This window comes from Pempheris klunzingeri, chromosome 3, assembly GCF_042242105.1.
Source record: "Pempheris klunzingeri isolate RE-2024b chromosome 3, fPemKlu1.hap1, whole genome shotgun sequence".
Classification (NCBI taxonomy): domain Eukaryota; kingdom Metazoa; phylum Chordata; class Actinopteri; order Acropomatiformes; family Pempheridae; genus Pempheris; species Pempheris klunzingeri.
In genome coordinates, this window is record NC_092014.1 from 7610903 (window position 1) to 7622418 (window position 11516).

Below are 11516 nucleotides of genomic sequence, written 5' to 3' on the forward strand. Positions count from 1 at the left end.
GAGCTTCTCCCCCCCGGGTGCAGACTAACACTACCAAAGGCCAGGTCCAACAGGGTGAAGCATTCTTTTATCTCTCAGGCCACCAAACTGTTGAATAATCATGATGACTCAGCTGATGACGAGTTTCCCGTATAACTATGAGGAGGTGATGATGTTTTTTTAAACCATAAACATACTCTTGGTTTTATATTGTCACTTGTTTTATGTAAGTTAGCCTCATGTGAGGTCACTGGGGTGCTATGTACCAATAGGAGTGATGAAGGTGTATTTATTTTCTCTATCCGGTACAACAAAGCTAACAGGAGAGTCACAGAGATGTCAATCCAACAGTCTTGAAAAGTGGGAAATTCATACAAAAAGAGAAGTCACCTGTGTGGTTGCCTGGCACGACTGGAAATATGTGAAATCAAATGTAGCTTTTTATGTGTTTTATTGTTTTCTTGGAAGCCTTTTGAAGAAAAATCTACCTGTATAATCTCCACTTATAGACTTGAAAAGTGGTTGTAAAAAAGTTGGTAGCTCCATAGAGAACAGAAGCTGAGGTTTAAAGTTAATCCAATTACAATTGATTCCAAAAAGCCTTTTTTCACAGCTCACATTTTGAGCACAGGTGGTACTAACAACATTAACAATGACTCTGTGCTATTCAAGTGTCACAGTAAGCCATGACAGCGTGACAGTGAGCCAGAATGCACTACACCAGTACAGTACGCTGAAACTGAAGCAGCTAAATGGAATTGAGCCATCTGTAATTATATTATTTACACTTGTGCTTGTGCTCAATCTGTGACGGGTTAAAATGCCTTTTGAGAAAAAGACCATAAGTTGCAAGGTTTCATGGTAAATGTCCCTTGAAATGTTCACATATCATTAGTTTATCAGGTATTTGCTCAGAAACCAAAATAATAGTCAAACTGAAATTTTGACCAGATGATGGCACAGTATATAAGGAACATTAATGTGTTTCAGATTTCATGGTAATCCAACAGCTGAGACATCTAACTTCGTCTCATCTTCATCATCTAATTCGTTATTGGGATGCAACAAAGGTAGCAGCTACTCCTCCTGGGTTCCACAACTAAACTAAAACTAAACTTAACTAAAAGAAAACAAAGATGGAAACCTCATTGTGGCACCGCAGGGAAAGTCAGGGGATCAACAATGTCAGTAAGCGTTATCCTCTGGGGAACATGAATGTCTGTACAAAGTGTCATTGCAATATGGAAGCTAATGAAGACAGTACAACAACCACATGTACACATTTGAGCCCTCTTCCTTTTATTTTAGGACTATTTGCATGCTAATACTATACTTACACTTGCTTTTTTTTGGCATTGGCTATTTTATAATAGATTGCCTGGTAATATCTATTAGTGGTGCTTTGGATCTCAAGACTTCACATCCAGATGCCATCTTACAGTATGAGCAAAAGTCTTTAATGGAAAGACATTAAATTGTGAGAAAACTGGCAAGATGAAAGTGTCAAATGTCAGTGCCTATTATCGTCTCTGCTGCTCGGCTCTTTAAACAGCCAGGCCGTTCAATTATCACCTTTAAAATGTTCCCACACAGAGGTGATTTGTCGAGCAAACATCATATTGTCACTTCCAGGGAGAAAAGTGTTTTCTTATCGATCTATTATTGCACACAGAGACAACACCAAAGTGCAGATAAACACACAAAACAGATGTAGGACACAGGCTTGTTGGCCAGCGTGTGTCTGTTTGTGTGTGTGTGTCAGAGCGTTTAGTTTGTGTGTGTGTGTGTGTGTGTCTGTGCTCGCCACAGGGGGGATCTATGCAGAGGGAAAAGTCGTGATGAGGTCGTGTCCCTCCGGTGGTCTCATTCTAGCACGAGCGTGAGTCTCACAGTACAGCTGCCCCTCCACAAAGAAATAGCCCTTCTGTTTGAGGTTGACGTCACAGTCGGAGCACACAAAGCAGCCAGGGTGACGATATTTGTCTCGTGCTTTCACCACTGTCCCGCTGTAGCACAAAACACAGAGAGGCGCATGTCAAAAGCAAAGAGGAGTGTGTGCATGGAGAGTGATGTAAACCTTTTACATTTTTCAATGCTAAGTTGACTGTTGTAAGTCTTACACGTTTGCAGAACAGTGTGTGTGTATTCAAATATAAGTGATGGACAAAATCATAGCAACACCTATTTGGTTTTTTACTGAGAACTTTGCAGTATTTTGTTAAAAACACCATGTTTGCAGGTTAAAAATTTTAGATGTTCCAATTTATAAAATTTATGTTACATATCTAATGTTATGACACATAGACATTTACATTGGTGTGCTACTGATTCCTGCATTTGTTGAACAATGTATTAGCATAAAGGTAACGTGTTTATGTACAGTATGGTCAGACATACATTCATTTTACAGTTTGCGATGTATTGGATGATGCATGGATGATGTAGTGGACTGCATTGTTTTGGCAATTTTCTCCATCCTTTTGTTTGCATCGATTCATGGATGCCCTCAATGTGAATCACAGATAATTGTCTCTATTTTTACTCACACAATCCCATTCCCACACTTGTCGCAGACAGGTAGTTTCTGGAGGTTTCCTGTGGGCGGAGTTGGTTTGGTTGTCGGGGCTTTTACCGTCCTGGTCACAATGGGACGAGTGCCTGCCCACACGGGAGAGAAACCACTCAACAAAACAAGCCTCGTACATAATTGGAGCACATATATAAAAACAAAACACTAAAGAGATATGAGGCAGGCACACTTGTAACCTCTTGACACTTCCTGATGGATTAGTGTATTTCATAACCTCACGACATATTTTACCTTTCATTTAATACAGGAAACGTTTGCAGCAGTGCTTTTGTACGTTGGGACGTTGTGAGACCAGTTAGTCGCACAGTGTCAAAATATTGCAGACATGATTTAAATAAATAAATAAATAAATATGTGTTCCCTGCAGCATAATGAATATATTTTACTGCAATAAGTTGTTTATGCCACAGGTTGTAGGTCATCAAATGAGCAATTTGATTTTCTCATTTCAGCTGTAGCGTATGAGATACAGAAGGGTGGTCACATGGTTCTAGCTTCAATGTTTTTGAATAAGACACTGAAACCCAGAATTGTTCCTGATGTGTGGGACATAAAAAATAAGTCGTTGTAGACAAAGTGCCTGTCTTCAAGACACGTTGTATAGGGGAAAATAAAAAAACTGTACTTCAATTTGCCATGTATTGATGTACTTAATATATTTTGATGAGATGTATTTTTCTATCAGGTAAAATATACCCGATGTTAGTGATGGTGTTACTAACTGTTAAGTTAATGTATTGGGTTAAAACATTTGTGTGTGTTGCTGCGATGAGACTGTACGTCTATTTCTCTTTTTTTTTGGTGTCAGCAAAAGTACAAATAATTCCATGAGCAGGTAATCATTTCAGCCTGTGAGATGCGTTTGTGTTGCAGAGGCAACCGTCCAGGAAAGAGGAAGAGCTCACCATCACTGTCAATAAAGTCTTGGAGGGCTCTGAACGAGCCAGACTGCCGAGGCTCGTGGGGCTCATCCTGGTCTTTCTGCAACATCTGGTACACGTCAGAATCCTCGATGCTGGTCAGAGTCCTGGGACTGAGCAGCACATTCAGACACACACATGCATACACACAGAACACTACCTGGTCAGGATGCAAACACAAATGCAGCCCCTGCTGTCTGTGACGCAGCGCTGCTTTGGCCTCTAGGTTGCCATGTGACAGTGACAAATTCAACTTCTTTTCCCACATCAGCCTAAGTCAGTTTCATTAAGAGGGATTTCTCCATGTTAGTGGCAGAAATGATGCATTGCGCCGATGTTTTTTTTTTTTTTTTTGTTACTTGTGGTTACTGAGTGAAGCAGGTCAGGTGAGAACAACCAGCTGGAGATTTTAGAAATGCAGTACAGCGTGGTGAGTCGACCTTAAAAGGAAAAAAAATGGAGAAAAGGGAGTAAGGAGTAAGATAATTCATGAGCCGGACCACACGGAGAAAGAAAAGAAGATGTTGATTAATTAGAGATTTTAGAGTCTGCCAGCATGCTGGTTCTACAACATGCCCCTTTTAATGTGTATTGTTATTTGTGATTTATCATAAGCATAAGGTCTGATATATAATAATTCTATCTGCTGGTTACAGTGGTTAAGCATACATTATAATTAAACAAGCTCACCTCTACATTTCCATGTAAAGCAGCCAAGACGTGATATCTGCTGGCAGCTGACGTGACTTTCACATGATATACTATGTCTCATTGTGAAGTTGTGGCTGAGCAAATGAAAGATTAATTCTTGTGAGCTGTGGTAATATATTCTCAGTGTGACACACCATCTATCAGGTAGCCTAATGAAATACACATGAGGGGAGGGGGAGTCCAGAGGCTAATGTGCTGTAGAGCATCTGAGGCAGTGCTAAGCTGCTCAGCTGACACCTCCAAACAAACTGAGTGGCTGAGTGATTCAGGACCTGAGTCATGTGAAAGAACAGGTGGACGACAGCAAATGTAACTATAATAAGACAGGAAGAAATCACAGTGGGAACAAACTCTACGGCTACATTAGAAGCCCACTGAGACTGTTATGGTCATTACACACACACACACACACACACACACACACACACAACTTGGATAAATAAAAATGAGCTCTCTGCTATTATTAAATCCTCTCAGTGGTAGGGAAAACTTTTAGCCTGAGAGTGGCGCCAGAGGAAAGGTTAGTCCTGCGATAAGATGCTCTTTGCTCATTACAACATTTTACACCTTTAACTTTAGAATATTTCATCCCAGATGCGTGTTTTCAAGGTCATAAATGAACCCCGAGGCTCATTTAATTTGTAGTTTGGGAGAGAGGTAAATAGACCACTATTTTACTATTCATAAAGCAAAAGTAGTTTAATATGCTAAATATTACTACAAATGACTCATACGCTAAAAGCTGAGCTGGCTGACTCTCTGCACACTGATATGGCTCTTAAAAGAATAATAATAATTCTGATAATAAACGGTAAATGGACTGTAAGACCACTCAGAGTGCTTTAACTCTACATTCACATTTACCCACTCACACATGGACACTACCCACGCACACCTCGGAAGAGTGATTGTACAGCATTTTGTCCGAAAACTTTATCTTCCACCGTTTCTTTTGTACTTATTGTGTACAAACATCTTTAGGCCCATGTGTGTCACATGATGTCACAATTATGGCCACTACACCAAAGTTGATGCACTGGACCTTTGTACCGCAGACCAACACATTCATTCACCGATTTGCATCAGTGCACCAGCACAAAAATTCAAGATGCAACTGTTCAGATTTTTAAAAAAAAGTATGAACTGGATACAATCTGGGATGAACTTGTGATCCGTCATCTCTGAAGTCTTTACATCACTAAAATCCGATTTGAATCCATTTTGAAGTGGAGCATCTGCAGATTGATTCCATTACTGATATGTTATATCTACTAGCATTATTAGATGATAAAGACACGAGATGAATAAATCACTGTTATGCTATCTCTTATCTTCACCACCATGTTGACTCCAGGGGTTTTCACTCTCTGCAGTATTTCTCTGGCATGATTTAGACTAGAATATTGTAACCAGCAACTAATTAAAGGTTAAGGTCTCAGCTGTAAGTAAATATGTTTTAATGTACCCAAATGTTTACTAAAATTAGGTGAGTTGTGAAGTTGTGAAGTCATGTTGTGCATTTGTGCCCTTTTGTTCCCTTTTTTTTTTGGAATCTTCCTTTTTAGATTTTTTTTCCTGCACTACAGAAGACTTGTTTGTAAAAGGGCTTCATTGTAAAAGGGCCAAAAAGAGGCAGCATAAATGAGATGCCCACTGAGTTGCAGTACAAGAGAAACAAATTTGAAGTAACAATTTCATTTTTTTAGTTCTTTTATGATTTGCTGTTATCTTACGAAGATCCAAAGAAATAAAGAAACAAAATAAACTGTGCCAGACTGAATTGCACAGCGTGGTATTATTTTTCATCACGTTGGATCAAACTGTGTCAAATCACACTGCGCTGTAATAAGGGTGCATTGCATCGCCTAGCATTGGTAATTGCTTCATATGAATCAGATGATTGGCGATGCATAATTGACATAATCATCTGTTGATCCATGTTGCTATTGCTGGCATGGCTGACAGTCAGTGCACTCAAGTCTCACATGCTGTTAGATGATGTGAGGTGCAGGGCTTTGTAAGAACCCAACTGCCATGTCTAAGCTGCAGAGTGAGTGAGAACCATCACCTCACTGGCTTTGGGGGCACCAGGCCCCGGATCTGGCCCTCCATGGCGTCCTGGATGTTGCCTGAGGAGTAGAGGCCGATAGGAGTGTTGTAGGCTGTACTGACCACCTGGCGCTTGTCATCGATGTTCGCTGCTGCAACGAATGGCTGAGCTTTCCGGTTGTGAGCAGCGCCAATAGGTTTGTACTCCTGCAGGGAGAAGAAGGAAGTGAGGCCATTACCGAGACAATGATGATGTGAGGCAGAATGGCTACCATAATCTTTAACAAACAGGACTGTTTCTCACACACTCTTACAAACCTGCTGCTCTGCTTCCAGGTTGATTTTATACGGGTGAGCTCTACCGTCCTCTGTGACACGGGGTGACCACAGCTTTGATTCATTCCTGGAAATGAAAAACAGATCCTGGTCAGAAGGTCACCACAGCATGACGGATGAACTGACTCTTTTCCGAGTGTGTGCGAGTTTTCTATAATCCCAACCTATAAAACATCAGAACTGAGGTTTGAACTTCTGCTTACATGTTGGCCTTTTTCTGTCATATCATAAAATACTTTTTAAAGAGAAAAACTGTCTAAATTAAGCCAAAGACACCAGCCAAACCAAATTCACTTGACTTTTGACTGCGTTATGGGACACTATTGTCCCATTATACAACCCACAAAAAAGGTAAGAGGTTCAAACTAAATATTAAAGAAAAAAGACTAATGTATGGACAATGCTTTGGTTTTAGGGGTTACATACCAGAAAGAACTGTTGTTATATAGTGCCAGTGTGTGTTATGATATCATTTATTGACTCTTGGATGTGGACCTAAAAGCAACAACTGATCCAATCAAATACCACATCCAGGGCCTATAAAACCTAATTTAGAACTGAATAACCAGCTGTCTGACACAGAGAGGGAACACGCTTCTCTAACAGTAATTATTGCAAAGCTAATGTATTAAATTTCATTATACTGTGCAGGCATTGTCTTCACTCAGTCCAACACCTGTTTGCAGAGTTTTTGTTTCTGCTTATAACCTTTCAACAGTCAGAGAGAGCTGATAGGTGGACTCCTTTATCTTGTTCTGGGCTTCACAGTGCAGCATGTCTGTGGCCGAGGCTCCCTCGATGGCCAGGATGACGTCACCAGGACACAGGTTGGCCAGGGAGGCCTTACTGCCGGGAGTGACCTGGATGGGAGCAGAAGACGCAATAAGAGGGATGGACGACAACTAACTGCTGTGTCTTTAAGTGTCCAATGAGACGATCCAGACTGGTGTCAAAGTAAAAGAAAAGGCTTGTGGTGTTTCAACACTTTTATGAAGACAGTATTATTTAGCAGCCATTTGTATGTTGAGAAAGCAGAGGGACTGCTGATTTAAAAAATAGGAGAAAGAGAGAAGAGATGCCAGTTCTCTTGATTTGCTTTTAGCATTTATTTCCTTTTATGATTTATGGATTTGAATCCCTCAAAAATCCATAGATAAATATGTTCTACAGAGTTCATTTTGAGTCCCAACCATAAACATATATGCCTTCATCTGACATCTCTAATTGCTGGAGGTCATGAGAAGTTTCAGACCTGAAAACAGGGCTGTGGACAAAAGATGAAACACCTGACACATTAGTAGAGGTGAAGGGAAATAAGTCTGTTGCTAATATTTTTTTCAGTTAATAAATGAATGAATAATACAAATGAAAAAGAGAATATACTGTTTTTATAATCAGTGATTTCACATTAGAAGGAATCCCAAAGCAATGTCAGTCAGTCTTTTGCTTCCCGTCTCTCTATAAATCCTGTTCCAGCAGTTCGGTATGCACAGGTGGAGGTGCCTTGTGAAACGTTATGGTCTGTTCTCCATCACCGGCACGTCACCTCTTAATACAGAACTCGACTGCAAAGCCTGTTGTCCATGTTCCCCTGCTGGGATCACAGCTTTATATGATTTTTTTCTTCTCTTTCTCTGACTCTCACTCTGCCTAAACACAAAACAGACTCCACTAAGAAGCCAGACTATTCAGTCAAACGCATAACAGAAAAGATTCAGGCCATTCATGACCTAAATCTTCACTTTTTTCACCACATGCACTCTGCAAGATACTAAGTAACTCCCTGACATGCAGCAGGAGGGTTCGCCGTTAGGGAAAGGCTTTGCCCTGGTTGGTATGCGTGCGTGTAAACTGTCCGTCCCCTGTCATGGAGATAAAGTAAACATGCGTTGCTTCTCAGTAAGTGACAGCATCCAGATGGAATATGTATTCTGCCGGCCAGGAAGTGATCAAGATGAATAAGAAGTCCCAGAAAGCCATCAGGGTCACGGAGAATACCTCAGTGGGCATCTTCAAACCAAACCGACACCCCCGCTTACACTTCACAGGTCATGACCTGTGCTCAGCCATATTGCATTACGGGACATTTAGCTATACTGAACACTGGGATGTTACACTGAAACATGAATTAGGTCATCTGCCTATAAATAAGTGTCGATGAAAGTGCTGAGGGGATGTCTCACGCTGCCAAAGAGGGAGCAGTAATTTACAGTGGAGCGTTTGTTGGACTGCTGCTGTCTGATCGCATGTTTTACTGCTCCGATGTCTGTTACCTGAATCTGTGCACAACTACGCTTTCTATTGGGTTCTTTTAGTTTCCATGCAGCTCAACTGTCACGTCAAACATTTGTCTTTGATTAAATTACAACCATATTTCCCTCTATTCCTTTTTGCTTTCTCTGTGTTTTCTCTTTTTCCTTCTTTCTCATGGTTTTTTGATTTGATTTGCAAGCTGGTTGTGCCAAGTAAGTTAGTGCTCCATAATCAAGGTAAGATAACCCTGATGACATCACCTTGGTTATTTTCTCACACCTGACAAAGCTCCTCCAGAGCCACAGACTGTTTTCAGGTTCAGTATCACTCCCCATGACATGAAGATCAAGTAAACTGATCTGGATGTGTACATTCGGCGGAGTGGCCCTTTAAGGCTGCTGTCTGCTGAAGAAAAAGATTATTATCACTTATGTTTACTTTCTTCAACCAGCTGGGAACACCAGCGGGTCGTAAAGAGGAGGATGTTCCTGACCAAACATGGCAGTGGAGGCAGACGCTTCACTTGTGCTTAAATAAAGCCGGAGATTTCACCGCAGCCACATTTTCCTTTCATTTGTGCCACAGACAGTTGAATGTATCGATGAGGTCAGGTATGTTAGAGCGTCATCTCCCTTTAACAAGTACATTTTAACACATTGCTTCTTGTATTACCGCTTACACATGGGATCCCCTCCTTCCTCGCCCATCCCTGTCCTCTCTCATCACTGCTCTCGAATTGAGCCTCCGAGCGTCCACTAACACAACAGGTGTGAGGTCACTGGACACAGCCAGTGGTTTGGAGACCCGACTGTGCTTTTAGTCAGTAGTTCCTGAGGTCTTCCCCTAAATATAGACGCACATAACCCCAACAGAGCGGGATTACTGGGTCTCTCCACAGCTGATCCTGTGTGACAGCGGGGGTACAGCACACAAAGTCTGAATGCTAATGAAGACACCACTGTTCAAATCCAGAGTGTTTACAAGAGTTACAGCAAGTTATAACAGGGTTTTTCCATAGAGATAGAGGAATATATGTATGAGATGAGGTATATATGTTGTGAAGTAATATTTTTTCTTTGTGATATATATTCATTTCTGTGTGTGTTTTCCTTCCTTCCTTATTTATGTATTAAAAGCTGTATCTTGTATTATAGTTATGTGTTTAATCCATACAAAAACTGAAGTGTTGCTAGCTGTTTCCACCTGCCTCCAGTCTTTGTGCTAAGCTAAGCTAACTTGCTGCTAGCCTCAGATATGACAGTGGCGGGGATCTTTTCATCTAACTCTCACTGGGAAAAAGCGAATAAAGTCTTTCCCAAAATGCTGAGTGATTCCTTTAAATTGAATAAATTCTTAATAGTACTTGTGGTTATTTCACTACATGTAATTCTGCTGTTTGGTTGGACTTTGTGCACAACAGGAAATACCAAGTTAGTTCCAGGAAATCATTTATATCAACAGATGAAGATAAATTAAAATTCACCAGTCAGCAACCATGACCCTCTAAACAGCTTTTAGAGCTTTTATTTTTCATTAACTTTCTGTCTCCTAAATGATTTGTTCATCCAAAGTACAATACATTTAATCTGCAACCCCCAATGTTATAATAGATTCAAATACAGTAACACTGTGCTCATCTTCTCCAATCTCTAACAAATGTATTCTGTATTCTGTGTTGACTCGCCTGTCAGCATTAATGTCCAGAATGTGTGGAGGATTTAAACAAGTTTGGACAAACAAATTGGTTCCTACATCTCGAGGATTTAATTTTCTTCCATATTTTTCACCAGGGTTTGATTGATTAACACACTCTGCAGGACTGTTTCAGATAAGAATACCATAATCTCACTGAGCTTCAGCCTGAAATCCACTCAATGAGACACTCGTATGTGTGTGTGTGTGCACATGTCAGAGTACGATGTAAGCTGCTATTTGTAACTAAGCCTCTTGTATTCGCTGTGGCACAGGTGCAACCCCATACCACGCCGAGTCCAGACAGACTCTTTCTGGAATGAACCCTCCTGGAAACACAGTGTTGACGCTAAAGCAAACACAGACTCTTCTGGCCTGGACACCTAAAGCACATTCACATTCACATTTTAGACATTTGGCTGATCCAAGAACAGTAGAAACAGTTATGGCAGTTACACGCTGGGAAATAGTTTTGTTTTGATGAAGTTAATAAGAGGTAAATCTTTTTGCAAACTGATTTATACCATTTTTCTTCTGTTCTTATGACAGAGGTATCCTCTCACTCACTCACCCTGGAGATGGTCAGGGGCTGATTGAAGTCCTTTCCCCCCGTCAGGCGAAACCCCCAGGGGGCCGGACCGTCCAGCACGACATTGAGTGACATGGCCCTCCAATGTCTCCCTGCTGTTAGGTAACAACAGCACAGACAGTGAACCTGCACACTGCAGGCAACACAGTTAAAGAGCAAAGAAATATCAAAGTGATGGAGATTTTGAACCTCGTGGGCGGGTGCAGGGGGAGGAGAATGGACAGGACCCTCCCCAGGAGTGAAGTAATTGGTCAGAATTAGGGAACTGGCTCCCAGACTGTTCTACCAGCACTTGCTCGCCAGTTTTCCCTTTTCTGTTAGGCAGTTTAACTTCTTTCTCCAATTTTTTCTTACTGCTTCTCTTTCCAAATACAAGCCAATGTTTTGCCTCTTAAAT

General features: G+C 41.0%; 1 protein-coding gene across 1 annotated transcript; it reads right to left on the minus strand.

The window, feature by feature from the left end:
- Nucleotides 1-1261: 1261 nt before the first annotated feature.
- On the minus strand, nt 1262-11257 carry LOC139225736 (PDZ and LIM domain protein 3-like). Its single transcript, XM_070856577.1, has 7 exons — nt 11102-11257; nt 7294-7445; nt 6568-6652; nt 6269-6456; nt 3475-3602; nt 2526-2637; nt 1262-1985 (listed from the first exon to the last, which is right to left on the minus strand). The coding sequence occupies exons 1-7, from the start codon at nt 11192-11194 to the stop codon at nt 1796-1798; spliced, it is 948 nt and encodes a 315-aa protein (XP_070712678.1). The 5' UTR covers nt 11195-11257; the 3' UTR covers nt 1262-1795.
- Between the last annotated feature and the right edge of the window lie 259 nt (nt 11258-11516).